Source organism: Pleurodeles waltl, chromosome 8 (assembly GCF_031143425.1).
Source record: "Pleurodeles waltl isolate 20211129_DDA chromosome 8, aPleWal1.hap1.20221129, whole genome shotgun sequence".
NCBI lineage: Eukaryota > Metazoa > Chordata > Amphibia > Caudata > Salamandridae > Pleurodeles > Pleurodeles waltl.
The window spans coordinates 1,352,649,011-1,352,670,410 of record NC_090447.1 but is presented as its reverse complement, the minus strand read 5'-3'; the positions used below and the strand labels follow the sequence as shown (position 1 = coordinate 1,352,670,410).

The 21,400-nt window shown below is 41.6% G+C and overlaps 1 protein-coding gene across 2 annotated transcripts in view; it reads left to right on the top strand.

Annotated features, from left to right (window-relative positions):
• Positions 1-21,400, top strand: part of DYNC2H1 (dynein cytoplasmic 2 heavy chain 1) — a 1,541,159-nt gene that overhangs the window by 120,397 nt on the left and 1,399,362 nt on the right. For both annotated transcript variants that reach the window (XM_069202358.1, XM_069202357.1), the window contains exons 12-13: positions 8,802-8,997; positions 17,896-17,991. In XM_069202358.1, the coding sequence (XP_069058459.1) occupies positions 8,802-8,997; positions 17,896-17,991 (292 nt within the window). The remainder of the gene's footprint in view (positions 1-8,801; positions 8,998-17,895; positions 17,992-21,400) is intronic.

Genomic DNA, 21,400 nt, shown 5'->3' with positions numbered 1-21,400 from the left:
AGGAGACTGTGAATGCCTTCCTCAAGAAAAGGTATGTGGCAGTCTTATGGTTCCTTAGTGTTTGCTCTGCAAACACTAACCTGCCTTTCTTTCTATACTCTAATTCTTTCTTGGATGAGGAAATGGTACAGAACATTGATGTTTGGCATGCTCATCTATTTGTCTGGGTATCATCAGAAAGTCATATTCAGCTTGGACAACTTATTGCCACACATAGTATTGAAGCAAACAAAGCCGCCTCCAGTCCTCATGTGGCTCACATGCTCTAGGTTCTTGTGGTCACTACTCATAGATGACACCACCAACCTTGACCGTCCATACACCTTCCGTCCACGACAATCCAGTTCTGTTGCATTGTTTTGGAATGCACTGTAGAGGAGTAAAATGTACCACCCAATATCCATTCCTCATGCACTTGAGTCTTGATGCTTCCTTATGAGCAAAGGAACGATTAAGACAAGAGGTCTTAAGAAAGATGTCTGCTTAAATCATTGGCTGACTGATGCTGCCTTTTTTGTTCCAATGCAGTCTCTTTGTATTTTATATTGTTATTGTATTTATGTACTCTTTCTGCCTTGCAGTAAGGATTATTTCCTCCTGGCATCCCTCTTTGTGTTTTGGTTTTCATTGGTCATTGCAGATTGCTGCACATGAACCTTGAGTCAATTTGTACATTGCTTTAGTTACAGTTTGGAAGAGGCTTGGTGAGCAGTGGTATTTCGTGGAGTAGGGATTTAGAAGGTACTTTGTCCAACAGGCATTTAAGTTGTGGAGCACAGAGTCCATAGGGTTCTGGGAAGGATAAGAAAACTGCAAAACATGAGGCTGAGAATAGCAAGTTGGAAGTGATTATTTCATTAAGGAGGTTTAATTGATCTTAAACTCTGAAGGAATTTCTAGCTACCCTAAAGTAAATCCCAAGGTCCCCAGTCTCTAAATGAAGAAGAATCCTGGTACGAAGCAATAATCTGAGTTTGGATCAGGGAAAAATACAAAGGGGCTTATATTCAATGGGCTAATGGTGTTATAATTCCTTTGAGTAAGGGACCTAGCACACCTATAGATCACGTACAGCGTGTCATGGCCGCATCTCCACTTAACAATGCACCACAAGAGCACCAAACTCAAACGTATATGAACCCCAAAACAATATGTTCTAACATGTTTGTACCTCTAATGGCTCAACTACCTGGTGCTGCAAATAACGAGTATATAGTTTCAATGGGCAAAGTGCCATAGCAGATGACTTTTTCAGCAAAGTCTGTTGTTAATGAGGATCAATTAAGCTTGATTTATTTGAGTTCTGAAATCAGCAACTAAAGGAGTATGTTTTAGCAATATCCAGGAATATGTATAATCTACCTCAAGGTGGCACTGCCTCTATAAATGAGGCCTGTGAAGGTGGGTAGCCATATTTTTCTGTGCAATATATACTCTTCTCCAGGGCCAGAAAGCAAAACTGCACCTACAAATACCGAGTCTGAAAAATACGCTGCAGTGCCTAATGGAATTATAGCAATACATTGTACCCTACATGTCTTGTATATACTAGAAGTAGGGAGTTATAAATGGCATGTGTCCTTAAATTGCATCTCATGCAAGGGAGGATAACGACTCATTGAGGAATAAAGGTTTTTTTTTGGATTAGACACAGTTATCATTGTTGCTCTGTTGTATGATCTGATCTTTTATATGTAAAATGCCATTTTCTTCCAAACAAGCAATATGATTATATCATACTTAGATGGGCCTGGCCCTTGATAGATGCACTACTCCTCCCAATAGCTCTTTAATCCAGTTAAGATTAACACACCATTTGCAACACATTCCAAAACTCTGCCAAGAGAATTTAATAGAGTCTATCATTATACTCATTGTGGTGACCCAAGTGCAGCTTATCTGATTCCAAGCTTGAGTTCAGTTCTGGCTGTGACAGAATATGTCAATGGCCATCTTCCAGGTGGCAATGGTGCCAACTAGTATTGATTTAGACAACATAGTGCAGGTAGTTAACCAGTCCCGTTGTGGGAGCTAGTTTGGTACCATCATGGAGGCCCAAGTACCTAATGCTGTAGGGGTTCTCAAGAAACCTTTTTTGTTTTGAAGCAAGACCCTTGGAACCTGGCCACCAGTCTGGTGGATTACCCATTTGGAGTAAAATATCACTCGCCTGTAACATCAAATCTCTTGATATAAGGTCCCCTGACATTTTAAAACTTCTCTTCTCTTATGCCACTGGTCCCAGTCTTGGATTAATCAATGTTTATGTAATGGTGCAGAGCAGTGAGTATTGTCCCCTTCTCTTGGCTGGTGATTTTAATGAGACTTTTGGGCCCTAGAGCATAACACTCACTTTCATGTGATGAAAATAATGCATTGAGCATTCCAACTCTCCTGTCCCCTCCTTTAATAAACTGACCAGTTGCAACTCCGCAGTTGGCAACATTTATCCTGACCTACGGAGTATGGACCTGTAATGGGTGATCTAATTCTGATTGGCAGGAAGTTCATACTTGTAAAGGGGAGGGGCATAAGTACATTTGATTATATTTTATTTTATTTGCATCTGCAGCCTAGTTCACATGTGGTAGTCAAAAATGAGTCATCATAATGCATTCACTCTTTTTACGAACAACACAACTCTTATTTATGTGGTAGCTCTAACCTATGTACTTGTAATGCCAACTTTTCATCCTAACAATAGGAGATGCATGAAATGGCCTTCAATAGAGGCAAGACCATATGTGCTTGCCAGTACTTATAACACTGTTGCTGACACCCTTGAACCATAAATCAATGTCCCAGTTACTGAGATTCTAATAATAAATATACATCAGACTTTGTTTAATGTGCGGAGGGCCATATCTGCAAACGCATTTCCCAATAGACATAGAATAGGTAAAACCCTTAGCTACATCTACCCCAAAGAGACTGTTTTCTTGGGAGCTTGAAGTCACATCCTTTCAAACAAAAAGGAACAGCTTGTTTTGACAGTAGCTGTAGGGAGACAAAATCAAAATTGCTTTTAGCAATAAAAAGCGGCAATAGTGCTGAGAGAATATATTATAGTATAGATTGCTATCAAGAAAAGGTGGAAAGAATCATATTGGCGGGAGCTGGTTAGCTCTCTGAAAACCAAGGATTCTATATATTTTTGGCATGTCCTCACATATGGTAAATTGAAAATAACCATGGATGAAAAATGTTATATCCAGCTACAGACTTGTTTGATCGCTTCCCAGACCTCTGCTGAACTCCATCCGGAACAGACAATCCCACTGAGTATATTGATGGAAAAATCTCCCAGTTTGCTGCCAATCCATGGTCTCCGATCTCTTTCAAACCAGAGGAATGTTGGCATCCATAGAATCTGTGAATGCTGGCAAAACCCCTGGCTTGGAGAGGATCCCAGTGCACCTTTTTCGGTTTGAACCTGCCATCTAGGGCCCACATTTAAATGTTCTTTCCAATGCAATCTTAGTGGGTACAGATAGCCCTGATACCTGGAAAGGGCCTGAGATTATTCAGATTTTTAAAAATAGAAACAGAGACAATTCAGGAAACTTCAGGCCAAGTATTTTACTTTGCAAGATACAAAAAATATTTACTAGTCAATTACTTGCCAAAGTACATGAAAGGATTAATGATTCAAATGGCTTAACCCATCTCCGGGCAGGGTTTTAACTACATACTTAAGCCACTGATCAACTTTTTTGTTTTATTTTATTATTGTGGAAAAATGTTTTATTGAATCACTTACAATTAGTATTTGTGGACTTAAGGACAGCCTTTGATTTGGTCCCATGTGACAAGCTCTGGGAGGTATTAAGGAGTATTGGGTTGCAGGAGAATTTATTAGATCCAATTATTCGTCTATACACTAATAATTATATTTGTGTCCGATGGAGAGAAAGGAGGAACTGACAGAAAGAATCAACATCACTAGAGGGGGCTGTCAGGGTTTTGTGCTTGCCCTGACACTGTTCACATTATATATAATGTGGTATTGAAAGGCTCTATGATTGTGACAGTGATTTCCCCAAAATGGCTGTCAAAAAATCCATGTACTCCTTTTTGCGGATGACACTCTGCTTATCTCTAAAGCTCCTATGGGCCTTCAAACATTACTTAACAGATTCTCACATTTTTGCACTCAATGTGGATTGGAAAGTAATGCCGGGACAACATAATTTATGACATTCCACCCACATAGGTTCATCACAGGTAAGATAAAGTTGCATAAGATCCCCTTGGAAGGTGTAAAGGATTTTGATTACGTAGGGGTATGTTTGGCCAGTTCGGTGTGTTGGGCACCCCATTGTTCAGAAGCCAATAGGCCCTTCAGTCCAGAGCCTCCTCCGTCCCTAAACTTAAAAATCTGTGACTTTTCATCCAGTATCATCCACACTTGAAATATATTGTGCTATAGGGCTGGGCCGGCTCTCTGTGGTGCTGAGCTTTGGGGCAATGGCAATTTAACCAACATCGTTGGTGTAGAAAACAGATTCATGAGAAGACTTCTTCATTTCCTTTACCCCAAAGTGCTTCATGATTCTGGTGCATATGTACTTGTGACTTACAAAGGTTACATTTTAAATCTCACTCCCTTGATTTTCTGGGCGAGACTGTGGTCTAAGAAATCTCTTGGCCACTCTATGAAGACTTTTGCAGAAATGAAAGAAATTGATAGAGCATGGAAATTAGCAGGGTTTGCTCACTTCAAGTGCTGGTTCTATTTTTTGTTTATCCGTTTATTGATTGTTCAAGTTTAATGAGTCACATTTACAGTAAATCCTAAATGCAATTGTATAGGTATTACAACATCTCTTAGACAAATTACAAAGGAGTACAAGAGATATGTGACAGCAGACTGCATCATCTAACAAAGATAGTTAAACAATGGCCTACTGGTGGTTTCCAGGATAAGAGTGAGCTCATTTGAGATAAGGTACTAGGCAAATCTGGTAGGGTATTGCAACAATCAACAGCATATGTAACAAACTGAGGCAAACAAGTACAATTTGATAATGAAACATCTGTCAATAAAAATGAAGAGCCCTGGGCCCATCTTCCCCCCCCCCGCCCTTCACACAACAACCTCGATCACTTGTAGACAAGAGACCATAGAAGTGATTTGGATAAGGCAGCAATTCCAGTTGCAGGAATAGAGGGCATAGGAGAAGGCCACACACCTTATAAACGTTGTGTGATTAAATGGATCTTTGAATGTCTACCGCCCTTTCCCATCCACTAACAAATTCTAGTGCTGGTTCAATAAGCTGGACCTTCACAACATATGGGATAACCCTGAGTCTATTTCTAAAGAAATAACTGCTGCTGTCAAAACTATATATTGTCTGTACATACAGAGCAGATTAGATCCGAAATTGGGTTCCCTGACTGAGAGGTTCCTTGACTTAAATAATGTAATGGTGTTTGAGCAGCTGTTGGATTAAATAGAGCCAACTGACACAAGTCCATAATTCATGAAATTTTGTATTGGAATTTTACCTAAGTATTTTTGCAGTAAGTGGCAAGAATCTATAGATTACTCTTAAATTTGCCCCTCCTGCAGGACCCAAGTTGAAACTGTTAAAACTGACGCTGACATATTTTTTTTCCCCAACTGTCCATTATATTAGAATTAAATGGACAGTTGAACAGACTTTCAGGATTTTAAGATCTTACAATAATGAGCTAACAGTCTTTGGCATGTCTAAATACCTATAATCAGTCTGGCACTTGCGACACAGGCTTAGCTCCTGAATTTAGGATATTTGTATGGTTTACCTGGTAAATAGTGGTGATCTGTTTTGAACAATTTATGTGTGCTTATAATTACATGATATGTATTGTTTGTGTATTTTAAATGATTATGTATATTGTGCTTGTTTTAATGTTTGATTAGGGTCTCTCCCAAATTAACATTTCCTATACTATACTCTTTCTGTATAATACGCTCACAGTTTGAGAATAGAAAAGAGGAAGGATGTAGGATGAAGTATTTTTTCTATTTTTTTGGGCCACTCCTTTTCACAGATTTCACCTATACATCTACGAACAGTGAACCAATCACACTATAGCCTTCTCATTATGGGAGGGGACTGGAAAGGGTAAGCGCCCTTACATGGGAATCTGTGTTGCCCTACCCAGTATGCATTTGCATGATTGATACTGACTGCTCAGTTGAAATGGTTATAATGGTTTTAAGGAGCAACTCTATGTCCTGTTACTAGATAGATGGGTACCAACTTTAGGCAGTGGAAGATAACATATGGACTAGAAGTAGCTGTAGATTTTATTCTACTTCTACCCACTTCAGCATAAATATCCTGAGGGACAGCTGCAGTTTTTCCACATGATCTGACCAGAATAGGCTAGGATGACAAGCATAAGGCACCATGGCAAGTTCGATGGGAACTTCACATATGTAATGCTATCCCAGAATTGCCAATACCAGTCGGTTCTGGGATGAGGTATTACTGCAGTGTTCAGAGTTTTGTACTCTGGAATGGGGGAATAACTGTAGGATCAGTGTTTTCATAATGGGTCCCTTTAGTTTTTCCTCCTTTCCGGTTTGTTTTCTCTATACACATTGTGTGTGCGGTTGTTAGACCTGACAGCCTTAGGGTGGTCATCCCCTAACTTTTTGCGTGCCTCCCTCCTTTTTTCTGACACTGTTTTTGCTAGTTTTAGGACTCTCCACACCTTACCACTGCTGACAAGTACCAAAGTGCATAAGCTTTCTCCCCTAAACATGGTAACATTGGTTCCTAACCAGTTGGCATACTTAATTTACCTGTGTGTCCCTAGTAAAGTGCAATACATGTGCCCAGGGCCTGTAAATTAAGTGCGACTAGTGGCCTGCAGCACTGATTGTTTCACCTACATACGTAGCCCCTTAACCATGTCTCAGGCCTGCCATTGCAAGGCGTGTGTGTACAGTTTCACTGCCACTCCAACTTAGCATTTAAAACTACTTGCCAAGCCTTAAATCCCCCTTTTTTTGCATGCAAGTCACACGTAAGGTAGGCCCTACATAACTCATAGTTGGATTTAATATTACTATTTTAGAAATGCCACTTTTAGAAATTGGGAATTTCTCTGTACTTACTGCCATCTGTGCCTTACAGCCTGTCTCTAATTCACGTCTGGTCTGTGCTGGTTGACAGTTCCCCTTGTGAATTCCACCCAGACAAACACAGGACACTCAGTCACATCTGCATTCATATGCATACTGAATAGGTCTTCCTGGGGAGAAAGGGTGGAGGGGCTCACACTTACATTTCAGAGGCCAGTGACCAGTGACCTGCCCTCACAGAAAGGACTGATAAGCCCCCACAGTGATCCTGGCAGACAGGACTAGACTGAAAGGGTAAGTTGTGTACTTCAAAACCACTCTTTGACGTTTCTCCCACTTCAAAGGCATTTTTGGGTATATAAAATGGGTCTCCGACCCTACCAAATCAGACACTTCTGCACATACACCTACACTCTGTCAGAGGCACTGGCTGCTGCCCAAAGGACTCATCTGGACTGCTTTGCTGAGAAGAACTGCTTCCCCGCTTGTTGCCCTGCTGGCCTCTGACTCTGCTGGAAGGACTCTGCGTTCCTCCTGAAGTGCTCTCCAAGGGCTTGGATTGAGCTTGCCTCCTGTTTGTGAAGTCTCAGGGCCAACAAAGACTTCACTCTTCAAGAAACTCCTTGTGCGTTAAAAATCGATGCAACACCTGGAAAATTGCGGCACCACCGACCGGAACGATGCAGCACCAACTTCCCAATGGAGAATTTGACGTAGCGCCTGCCTTGCTTTGGAAATTTGGACTCCTCGCCAACCGGATTGACGCAGGGCCTGCTCTTTCTACCAGTGCGTCAAGGATTTTCAACACATTGTCCCTGGGTGTCAAAATATCCCCGCATTGCAGTGAGGAACAAAGACTGCGCACCTGAAAAACTACGCAACCCCTTCCAGTGTGAAAAGAAACATCGCATCGCCTGTGCCGCTCTGCAAAATCCGATGCAACACCCTATTTTTCCACGCCTCTCCTCTGCGGTCCCTGTGCATCGTTATTTTTTACGCATCCCAGGTACTGTTTGTAACAAAGAAACAACTGTTGATTTATAAGGATTGAGACTCTTTTAAACCTTTTAAAAGTGATATTGCAACTTGTGCTTATTGGAGCTTTGTCATTTTTACCTTATTTTATTCAGATAAATATTATCCATTCTATTTTTCTTACCTGTGTGGTGTATTCTTGTGGTGTTTTCACTGTGTTGATGTATGTTTTATTGCCCAAATACTTTACACATTGCCTTCTAAGTTAAGCCTGACTACCCAGTGCCAAGCTACCAGAGGGTGGGCACAGGATAATTTGGATTGTGTTTTGATTTAGGATTGTGGTCCCGTCCTGGACAAGGGTGTATACCTCTGCCAACTAGAGACCTCGTTTCTAACAGCGGTTTTCCTGCAGAACTTGTAATTACGAATCCGTCTGAAATCCCTCTTTCCCTCTGAAACAGAGTTACAAAAGAAATCTAAATGATGACCGTAGTTTTCAAGGAATGGAAGGGCTTAGTGAAAAAAGGATGTATGTCATAACATAAGCAATACAGTATAATGGTGAGTTTTGGCGCTGACAAAGGAGCTCTTTGCAAAATCCCACCTGTCAATCCAATCTTATTTTGTACCTTATATGACAGTCACCTATCCTGGTTTAACCATCATATTAAGCTAATGTTAGGGTTATGTACCCAAAATAGTGCTAAAAGCATATTTGTTGTATATTTGTTTGTCATTTTAGCATACAAGCAAGTAGCAACGTTATGGAGTTGGACCATTCTGATGGAGCCCTGAAAATACATTACTCTGATCGATTGGTTACTCTTCTACGTGAGGTCCGTCAGCTTTCTGCTCTTGGATTTGTTATTCCTGCCAAAATACAGCAGGCTGCCAAAACTGCACAACTGTTCTACAAACAAGCAATCATCCTTAAACAGGTATGAAGGAACCATTCTAGTTAATATAACCGTCATTGGTTTGATATGCTTTATTACATTCAAAATCGTGGTATATAATTGACATTTGCTGCTTTTATGATTAATAATTAATGATATCTTACACCACACTGTTGGCTAGTATCCCACAGCAGCCTAGATGTGCAGTTCATGGAAAATGTATCTGCATAACCATTGGGAAGTTGGACACATGCGTGTATTCATTTGAGTGCCAGTGCTGTTAGGCCCCTGCCCTTCTAGTATTGCTAGTTTTATGGGGTGGCTATTGTCTTCCACTCTAGACGTCAGACACACATCCCAGTAATGATTAGTACCACAACAGAGATGGTAGTGAAGAGATGTATATTCAATTACACTAATTATGAGGTCCTTTATTACCAAGATAACTGATTAATCCCCAGTTGATAACAGTTATACAGTATACAACCGTATCAAAAAAATTCTGTGACAAGGCATGTTTACTCCAATTGGGTAGTGAAGCGGTCACCAGGTCAAAAGTACTATATTTGTGCTAAAGATACAGTGGAGTGAGGCTAAAGACTAGATGAATATTCCGGGCTTGATTTGTGAATGTGAAGCGATGGTGAAAAATGTGACTAGCTGGGTCCTCCGTAATAGATCAAGACAGAATTGAGGCCATCCTAAGCTCTGAAGGACTGGACACTGAGACGGTCTGTGGACTCCTCATCCTGATAGCTCGAGAAAGGGGCAACACCTTACAGGAATCATGTGCTACCCTGCACTGAATAGTTCATGTTCAAGTTGTTAGGTGCCTCCTTAAGAGGATCCCCTTTAGGAGGAAAAAAACAAAAACAGTCCAAAAACACTTCTTGGCAACCTAGTACCTCTTGATTGAAGATGAAGATTAATACTGAATTTAACAAGGCCCCAAAAGCCTGTCATTAGGGATGTGGAAAGGGTCAAACAAGCATATCCAGAAGTAGATCCAGTAGAAGTTCCAACTGCTAGAAAAAAAATCAGGAACACATTTAGTAGCAGGGGGCATAGAATACGACAGTAAACAAGGAACAAATGGGTGGTGAAGCATCCATCACTTGTCAATGCATCCTTGTAAATGATTCATACAGAAACTGACATAACAGGAAGGGTATCGACTTTATCTTGGATTGGTAACCTGTGATAGCATTCTATGTACAGACCACCATTTTGGAAAGGGTAGTTTATAAGAATTGTCCGCACCCCTTTCCTGAATCTCGTGACATTGGTTTATCACGCAAAGATAACCGGGTTTGACATCCTTTACCCAGCGAAGACTTTCACTGTCCCCACGCTGCCTTTCATGCGTGATGCGCTACATGACTTGTAGAATACATCTATAGGTGAACGTTAGCACAAAAGTGACAGGACGGGCCAGGCACCAAGGACGACTGTCCATGTTCTGAGCACAGCCACCAGCGACATACTACCTAGAAGTAAGAGCGACCCTCTGTCTTCTGTTTTTTGTATAGTCGCTGGCAAGCTCTTACAACACAATTAACTGCATTTTCCCCTCTTACGCTCCGGCTTATTGGGGTGCTGTGGAAAAAAACAGCTAATTAAAAAGGGAACATGATTTTAATCAGCTTCTTTCTAAGAATGCTGCATAGAATGATGATCTTTTCAGTGCATCAGACACTGAAGATAAACTTAAAATCTCTGAAAATCACATATTTGTTGACCCTCATATTCTGGTTGCCCGTGTACAATAACTGACTGATTTCAGATGCAAGCTAATGATAGTGATCAGGAACATAAGCACATCAGTTCAGATGAATGAAAGGCCAAATGAGTATTACAAATGGACGAAAAATGTTGTTGAATTTTAACTGCCAAAATATGAAGTGGGTGAAAGCGAGAAGACAGTCAGATCTTCTCTGCCGGAGCAATGAAGAGAATTTGTTTATGACTTACCATCATATTTTGTGATTTTTTTAACTTCGAATGGTGTAAATGTTCAGAAACAAGTTGGCTATGCGTTTCGAATTGATTAAAAACAACGAGTGGACAACACGTAGATGAAATACTTCCATACAGGTGAAGGGTGAAAACCTTCGTGGCACTATGATTTGCATTATTATTACAATATTTTACAGTTGGTAAATAGGAATCCCAATTATGTTGAGCCACATTACAGTAGTACAATAGATAATGCTCCAAAATGTAATTGGTTTGCCCTTCCCGTTTTAGTGGGGTTGATAACCAGAAGAGTGAGTTCAGATCCCAGCGCCAAACGCAAAGCTCTCCAAAAAAGTAAACTATATTGAGTTTCTCTATCTGAAATTATAGTATGAGACAATCTGTGTAGATGAAAAATATCAGATAAACATTGTGCCATTTCTTCAGCTTACGGTAACTTGGACAGAGAAGGAAAATGGGCCATATTAGAAAAATATTCTACTGTTACTAATATCACGCAGTATTATTTTAAAAGTGGCAGGTCACTTTTAATATCTGGGGATAAAAATGTATGTCAAGGTTCAGGCACCTCTCATAAAGCGTGTAAGTATACAAAAGGTTTAAAATGCTAGGATTTATGCTGTGAGCTTGTATATGCAAGTGTGGATCTATGAAGCATTTTCTGTCTGTAGGTCTACTGTAGACATGTGGGCTGGGTGTAAATTTCACCTGGTTTTAGTAGGACAGGCACAGGGCTTAGTCGTAGGACTGTCCAAGCACCTAATGCCTTCTGTGCATGGCATTTAGATAATTTGATATGGTCTGCCAGCTGTGTAAGAAAGTGTCCCTTTGGGCATGGTTACACCCCCACTTTTTGCCTGATATTGATGCTGACTTGACTGAGAGTGTTCTGGGATCCTGCTAACCAGGTCTCAGCACCAGTGTTCTTTCCCTAAACTGTACCATTGTTCCCACAATTGGCATACCCCTAGCACACAGCTAAGTCTGTTGTAAAAGGTACCAGTGGTACCAAGGGGTCTGTGACCAGAGAGGGTCCTTAAGGGCTGCAGCATGTATTGTGCCATCCTAAGGGACCCCTCACCAAACACATGTGCACTGCCATTGCAGATTGTCTGTGATGGTGGGGAGAAAAAGGTAAGGTAGGGTGCCATGCCCACCAACCATTGCCTGTGGCATAAGTAAGTCACCCCTCTAGGAGGTCTTACACCCCTCAGGAAGGGAGCACTATACCACAGGTAAGGGCATAGCTTCATGAGCAATATGCCCCTATAGTGTCTACGTCCATCCTTAGACATTGTAAGTGCAGTGTGGCCATATTAAGTACATGGGCTGGGAGTTTATCATTACGAACTCTACAGCTCCATGATGGCCTCACTGAATGCTGGGAAGTTTGGTATCAAACATCTCAGCACAATAAATCCACACTGATGCCAGTGGTGGATTTATTGTACAGTGCACCAAGAGGGCATCTTAGAGAGGCCCCCTTTATTTCAACCAACCCTTTAGTGTAAGGCTGACCAGTCTGTGCCAGCTTGCCACTAAAAGACACGTTTCTGACCCCATAGGGTGAGGGCCTTTGTGCCCTCTGGAGTTGGAACAAAGCTTGCTCTGGGTGGAGGTGCTTCACACTTCCCCCCTGCAGGAACTGTAACACTTGGCGGTGAGCCTCAAAGGCTCAAGCCTCCTGTTACAGTGCCCCAGGGCACTCCAGCTAGTGGAGATGCCCGCCCCTCCAGGCGAAGCCCCACTTTTGGTGGCAAGTCTGGCGTGAAAATTAGATAAAACAGGGAGGAGTGACCACTTCAGCTGGGACCACCCCTAAGGTGTCCAGAGCTGAAGTGACCCCCTCCCTGCAGAATCTTCCATCTTGGTTTGGAGGACAGGGACCAGTAGAATTAGGAATGTGCCCACCCCCTCCCCAAAGGGAGTGGGCACAGAAACGGTGTAGCCACTCTCAGGGATAGAAGCCATTGGCAACTGCCATCTGACCTCTGTAACACCCCTAAATCTAGGATTTAAGGGCACCCCTGAACTTAGCTCGCCAGATTCCTGGCAACCTCAAGAAGAAAGAAGCAAGAACTGCTAATCCGACCCCAGCAGAGAAGATTCCCGACACCAACTGACTTGGCCCCAGCCTTACCGGGCTGTCTGCAGCTTCAGAAGCCCTGTTACAAAAAGGCGACGCATCCTGCATGACCAGCGACCTCTACAAACCCCCAGAGGACTGCCTGCCCACCAGAGGACCAAGAACTCCCCAGAACAGTGGCCTTGTCCACAAGAAACTCCAAGAACCGCCCTGGATCCGCGAGTCCTGCCCACTCTATACCTGATGCCCACTGCCTGTGTCCAGGTGGCCCACCCCTCCAGAGCAGGTCCCCAGGCGATTCCGACCTTGTGTCTACCCCGGTTTGACCCCTCATGGGCAACACGACAACACCTGCAACCTAAATCCAGAGGACCCCTCTGATTGCGAGGGAACCGGACAAAGATACCTGTCGCCCAAATGTACCCCTGCAGCCCCTTGGCTTATGGGAATCTGACCGTTAGTCCAGCAACGTTCAGCAGATGACCCTCCTCCTTGTCCAGCCTGTGGTTTTCCGGAACCGACCCCCCTGGACCCAGCTTGCAGCATTTTTGTGACCCCGGGGTCCACTTATTGTAAAGCACTGGGAGTCCGACACTGTGTTTGCACCCTGCACCAGGCTGCCCCAGTGCTGCTGAGGGTGTGTGTTTGTTGCTAACCTGTGGCCTCCCCGGTGCACACCTAAACCCCTCAGGTCTGCCCTCTGCCAGCAAAACTGTTTCTGAGTGCCCCCAGTCTCCATAGAATCCCATTCTAAATCCAGCACCAACTTAGACCTCAGCACCTGTCCGGCCCCATGTTGCTGGTGGTGCATGCTTGGTGTCATCTTGAACCCTGAACCGTGGACATACTAGCCCCCACAGACTGGAAGTGTAAGTCACGTACTTACTTTAAAACTGCACTAACACTTTTCCTTAGGACTGTTCTGAAAATTGCACTGTCAAATATAGAAAGTGAAAAGTGTTACTTGCCTGTAAATTATTTTATTTGCCAGACCCAAACAAAGTACAATTGATACATTTGTGCGATACTTACTTGCAAATTGCTTTACCTGCAACAAAATCTTTTTGCTTCTAGAAATAGGGTAACAAAATATATTTTTCCTATATTAATACATTGTCCTGGAGTTAGTCATTCAGTTTTTGCCTTGTTTCTTGACTGTGTTTGTACAACAAATACTTTGCACTACCCTCTGATAAGCCTAACTGTTCGACCACACTACCACAAAAGAGAGCATTCGTATTATCTACTTTAGTCTCTGTTAAGCCTCTGGGGAACCCCTGGACTCACTATATCTAATTTTGATATAGTATATACAGAGCCAACTTCCTACAAGCTGGACTTATGATCTGCCCACAGGTCATGCTATGTGCCCATAGCCCACTGGTTATGTGCAGCTGGTATTGGTGGGACAGAGATGGACACACTGGCCTGGCTGTAGGCCAGACCCTACTCTATAGGGTGATGCATATATCCATGGGCTGTAAGCAGATATGTTGCAGGGATGCTCAAGACCTGCACCCAGGGCCAGTGTCACACTGCCAGTGCACAACTGCTTGAGGTGGGATGAGACTGGGTGCAGCAGATCAGAAAAGAAAATCGCTGTAACATTATCAAAGTTACTTTTACAGCTGCTTAAATAACATTTATTTATAAAAACCGCCGAAATTTTGCAAAATACACAGTTAAAGTGATATAATGTTGTATTGCAGTACCTAAAATCTTCACAACCCATGATTCACACGCCCTAATGCACTACTTACATCACTCATAAAATTACTTATAACATCTCAAATGACATCACAGTATGTAGATGACATTTCCACCCAACGGGAGGTGTTGTTGAGAGATGCTGCCATATTAAACATTTAAATAGAAACCTTTCAGCCATCAGTTTCTGTATTCGTTGAGACCTTTCAATATTAAGCTTAGACTAAGCCTGACTCCTGGCTTTGCAGAAAGTGCCAATAAGAAGTCTGAACTCCAGCTTTAAGCAAGGTGGTTCAGAAGCTTTTGAAAATCATAAAGACCCGTGTTTTTGAAGATCTGACCCTCAAAATGGATTTGGTCATAATTTTATCTGTAAGCAAACTTCATGGTTCAGCTTGTGAAGTAACAATGCCACTTGATAGGGAAAGCAAGATACATGATTCTTTGGGCAGAAGCTTGTGCAATGTGGCAGGTGTAAGACTGAAATATGGTAGCGCGACAGCCCTTCTGGGCTGTTAAAACAGAAGCTTGTAGGAATCCATTAAAATGTTTTCTGATTTTCCTATGTGTAAAAATAAGAACTTGCTATAACTTCTTCATGAGGGTCCTCTTGGTCGCAATTCAAGTTATAGCTGCATTAATAGTTTCAGATGACCTTGCATTAGCAGAGTATTGTCATGGAGTACATTGCGATGGTCATCCTGATTACATCCGACTACTTTTTAAAATGATGCACAACTGAGGATCTTAAATCTGTCTTTTTCTAGATCTGTTCTCTTAGGGCACACGGATGAAGTGAAGAAAGAAAGGAATTGGTTAAATCATTATACAGACATCGGAAGTACCATCCACATTAGCCTCACAGGGCCCAAACCTCTTTATAGTAACCAAAGAAAAAGCTGCAACATGAACAAACTCAGCAGAGGCAGTAGTAACCAAAGAAAGTTAAGGTCCCATGCTTCACAACAGTGGGCCTTACACAAAAATAGGCAGTGAGAAAACCACTTCCCTTCCATTGTAGGTAATTCTGGTGGGGAACGTATTGCACTGCTGTTGAAAGCATGATTTGAGTTAATCCCTTCTGCCAGTATGTTGTTATATATGGAATTAATAAAGTAAGAATTGCACTGTAGGAACATTTATTATAATGACTCAAGGATAATTGAGAACTTGGAGAAATAAGATGAGATTTTTTTTATTTTAAAGTGTGCATCAGATTTTAAGTGTGTAATTGTATATATATAATTCTTTCAGCCCTGATGAAGTTCCGCACGGGGACGAAACAGGTTGGGTGGCTGGGCTGAGATGCTTTTATAATTGTGTTGATAGTTGAAGAAAGAGCACTTTTTCTACAATAGAAAACTTGTGGTTTCCTTTTTATATATGACAGCTCCCAACAGGGGTTGGAGGATCAATGGGATCAAACTCAGGGAATCTGGGACCACAATGTCCCATCTTTAATTGGAAGCAGCTCTTCCATGCTGGCATGACTTATCCACAAAATGTGCCTCGGGCCATCCAGACAGATGTGTCCCTCTTCGAGTGAGGAGCCCATCTAGAAAATTTGAACGTCCAAGGAACGTGATCTGAGAAATTAAAATCACATTATATCAGTATATTGAAACTCAAGGCTGTTCACATAGCCCTGAAGGCTGTCCTTCCATTTATGACAACAGACATGATTCTGATAAAAATAGACAATGTTATGACCATGCACTATCTCCGCAAACAAGTGGGATCCTGGTCTGGGACCTTTTTGAGAGATGCTCAAGCAATCTGGAAATAGCTTAGTCCCAGCTTATTGTCAATAACTCCAATTTATCTCCCAGGAACAGTCAAGTGCATGTACTCAGCATAAACTGCATGGGGAATCCCTAATGGGTTCTGGACAACACAATGCAGGAGGTATTTTTGAAGTGTATGGTTAACCTCAAAAATAGCTTTTTGTTACAACAGGAAAAAGCAAAATGTTGAACTTTTGCCTTCAGATCCCTTGAGCCAAACTCCTAAGAGAATGCCCCTCTGAAGTGGTAAAAAGGTTTTCTTTGTGCACTTATACTGTCTGTAAGTTCAAATAGTCAAGATCCAGAGTGATCCTTATAGCTCAGTATTGGCCAAGACAAAGGTGGTGCACAGAACTTCTTCACCAATCCTAGAAGCCTCACACAAGGCTACCATGTACACTGAATCTCCAGTCGGAATTCCAGGGAGAAGTGTTCGAACCAGAACTGGCATCCTTGAACTTGGCTGAATGACTCCTGAATTTGTTCAATCTGGACATTTTAGCTTGTCAATGGATTGTATGGATCTAATCAAAGAGCCTAATAGGCCAAATACTAGGACGTCATATGCCTCCAAATGTGGTGTTAGCAGAAGGATGTGGACCCTTGCCACAAAGAGGTGATTCTACTGCATCCTTTGATTCTAGCTAAAATCGGAATGCAGCATTCATCCGTCAGAAAACACTTTGCAACCATTACGGCCTATAGAAAGAACCCTCTATAGAACCCCTTTTTTAACCATTCCAATTACTAATTAAGGATTTCCTGGTGGGTTTTAAAAAAAAGAAAATCCTATTTGGAAACCATCTCCCCAAATGGAATTAAGTGTGGTTTTATCGAGTTTAGTGGCTACTAGATTTGATCCAATTCTAATTCTCTTTACAACATTTTTTGTTTTTGCTATCGCCTAAGTTTGTGGAGTTAGTGAAATTCAGGTTTTGTCGATTCAAGAGCCTTACATGTTTTTTTCACTCAGAATGGTATTAAGGACTCATCCACTCTTTCTCTTCATGTCTGTCTCAGATTTGACCTTAAAGTAGTCTGACTCTGTATGAGTATTTTTCAAGAACGCTGGCACTCCAGGGGAAAGGTCCCTTCAAACTCCTAGAGTACAGTCCTAAAGTTCTGTTTAGACAATACTATGGTTCCTTTACATCATGTTAAATGGGCAGTCTCTGATTCTCTATGCTGCAGGACTGCTGCTTATCCGGCTGTATTCTCCTTCATTGCTAAGGTTTTTCAGATTGGTTTAGCTGCAGCAAGTTGGGAAAATGCTGTAAATCCTGCAATGCCGAAACTAAGGTTATAATTACAAGTAAATTATTTTACTTTATTTAAGATAATGTGATTGCATTTCCTTTTATTGACTTTACTATATTTTCATTATAGGTTGCACATTTTTACAATACTATTGATCAGCAAATGATTCAGAGTCAAAGACCAATGATGTTGAAATCTGCTCTGGCATTTGAGCAGATCATTAAGGTAATTAGTCTTATGTCATGTTTATGTAAAACAATTTGTTTTGAAGCAAGTTTGCATTGCGTGAATAGTATGAGTTGAGTTTCTTTACCTGCTGATGGTATACTTGTGCTTAGTCTTGTTCTTTTAATAAACCCGAAATATACTTCTGCCCACATTGTTCTGTACTGACACAGAACAGATAAAGGTATGATTCAAAAATGTTGGTTCAGAAATGGCCTTCAGAAATAAATGGGCCAATGCATCCCGAGAAAGACCATTAAAGCATACTGGGCAAAGGAGGAGGAGCCACAGCATCGAGCAATATCAATTGTTTTTAAGGGATATGACATGGAAGGAGTGAGTTGGAGTGAAAAAAATACAGTCTCCTGGCTATAGTGATGTAAGTGAAGTAAAATGTAAATTAGCATAATGTATTTAGTTTTAGGTATATTTCCGTAGCGCTATGATATTTTTTACGGAATACATTTAAAAAAAACATTATTGCAAATTTATTGATAAACATTGGTTGCAATGTTAATATAATAAAATATGACTAAACCAAACTATAGTGAATACAATTCATGTACACCTTTTTTAATCCTCCAAACAAAACATTCCAACTGTATGTCTTAATAAAACAATTATCACAGAAAGAGGTTGGATTAAAAAAAGGAAACAATCCAATGTAGAGTAAAAGAGTTTGTGTGATATTAACAGATAAATGTCAAAGGAGGGAGACCTGAATTATGGACATTTCATTTAGTAGTGAAAACATGTTTAAAGTAGTGCTGAGCCAACACATTGTTTGATGTGCTATGAACGTCCAAATTCCAGCTTCATTGTTTGCTCTTTTTGCTCTCTTAAATTAAGCAGTCTATTTATTTAGTTATGTAATTGTTATGTAGAAGATGATAGGTTATTTATTTGTGAGAATGTGACTTCACTGATAAAATAAATATTTCAATAAAATGCACTATTTCTAGGCCAATACGCAGTGAGTGAGAAACTCTACTTGACCTCTGGTGGCTTTGGCACCAGCAGCAGATAGTTACCTAAAGAAACGTGTAATAGACACATTGTCACAAACATAGTTAAAATGGTTACTGTTTACTGGAGATATGGATTTTTAAAGTACTAAGGTAAAAGTTCCAAGAAATGTCAACGTGCCAATCAAAACCAATGTTTGCATTATACCAGGACCTAGATGCAATTTCTGACAGACCAAGATGGAGTGGAGGTCCGATAAGCCTAGCAGGTCACATGGCTCCAAAGTTTTACCTCCAGACTTTGTTACTTTTCTGGTATTTGGTTTCTGCCAGAGGGGCAGGGTAGCATGCTGAAGCTGTTGATGGTCCATCACTGTCCAATAATCTGTCATTTGGCTCTTTCTGAAGCCTTCAGTTGTGGCTCCAAAGGCTCAGAGTGGGACAGAGTTGGATTTCAAAACTGGGGAAATTGCGTTGCTACTTAAATAAATGTGTTGTCTTGCTATTGTCCTAAATCCTACATTCAGACTCAGTAACTTTTTTCGTTCTTCGATGTCTCCTCTGGGGCAAGGTTGAGATGTTGTAGCTAATATGGGCTTCATGGGGTTCAATACCTAAAAGGGGTTCTGCTGCAGCCTGAAATGTTTGGTTTAAAAGCTTCAAACGACACAAAGCAGCAATCTGTAGCCAACTAGTGTGTGTCTTTCTCTGGGAGCTGTGGTGCTTTTTCCTGGTCCTCCAAAAGCCAGAAACTTGACAGAGTTCCAGTCTCAGTATTTTGTGATGTTGGGAAAGTCACTCTTTATCTCTTCTGGAGTTCCCATGTGCTTGGAAGGCTTCTAGATGTCTTATCTCTCACCAGCCTGGGCTCCTTGGGTGCAAGTGGAGATCAGTTGGAAGAAGATTAGATAAAATACTGCTAATACTAACTTATTGAGATGTTTGTTCCTGATTCAGGAATGTTCTACAGAGTTGGTGGTGAAGTGATATGTTATCCAGTGCACTAACCAGCAATTAAAGCCCAATCATGTCAACATTTCCACCAACTCTCAACCCTCTTTTTCAACAACAAAACTGTGACCCTTCCTAGATATCTTCAGTCAAGTTGTCTTCAGGCTCCCCTCTTAGGAGATCTGAGGAGCTCCAAGATTCAGCCTGATGGAAATGACCAACCTCTATATGAAAACAGCTCTACCTTACTGCTGCGGGCAGAGACATAAAACTTAGAAACCCCTCTGGGTGAAATGCTTCTGTCATGGGGGGGGGTCTACTCTGGGAACTCTGTGTGAGTAAGAAGGCTGCTGCTGTTGCCCTTTTGTAGTGCCATCTATTCCTTTTCCTTTACCAAAATTGATCATCCCAGCTAACTGGTCAGTGTTTACCCAACAGCAGGCATCCTAGCTTTAGAAATGGCTATATTGTTTCCTGTCGCCACAACACTTCACACCTGGTTGGAATGCTGAATACAACCACTATGAAAAGGGAGACCTAGTTTAAATCTGTTTGACTTTTTAAAGTAATGTAAGATGTCTTGAGCTCTGAATGGCATGAGGTGGGGCACAAGCCTGGCCTGACCTCTATCTGGTGCCCAACCTACCCGCCCTCAAGGCTGTGTACAGCCTTCAGTTTTTCTTACATAAAGTAAGATCTCTAAGGCTATGGGCGGCGTTTGGAGGCCATGCACCTCAATCCCCATGGGCACCAAACCCCTTGCGGGTCCCAAACTGGCCGCGCATGGCCTGGCTTGTGGCCAGTCCCTCTGCCAAAGGCCCCAATGGACGACCAACCCCAGCTGCACACGGGGTGAGGTTAGTTGCAGGGCCTGGCCTGACTTTTTGGAAAGTTTCTTGAAGATTTGTTAAATGGCACTAAAGCTCTTCACAAAACATAAAGTGGTCCTAACTTTAACTTCTATATATATTCACTGAAAAAAGAAAGGTTAAATATTTGTTGGAGGTAAATGCATATGTCAGTTAAAATATAACATTTTAAACTAACAATACCACTGAAATTCACCAGTCACATTTATCTCAACTATAACTCATGTACTAATTAAATTATAAATTTCACCCTTACCATGGACGGTGTTGTTATCAATGGTGTCATTTCAGTTATCATTAGGGGTGTTATCAATGTAATCACTTAACATGTCATGAGTGATGTGATATGTGAGGGTACAAGCAGTGCAAGGCAGCACAAGGGAGGCCCAAGATCCCTATGACCCCGCCAGCACACCTGCCACCACATCTTGTGTGCTCGCAGGTGCCGCCCTCTCTTCTTTGCTCCTCTGACTAGAGCGGCTTTTCTTTGTGCTCCTGCCGGGTGGTATCAATCATCTGTTCCCTGCCCGCCAAAGCACAAGTAGGAAAATAGATCTTGTTTCTCCCTTAGAGGAAGCTTTTCTTCTCCTGCCAGCAAGAGCAATGAAATCTTCCATGCTCAGA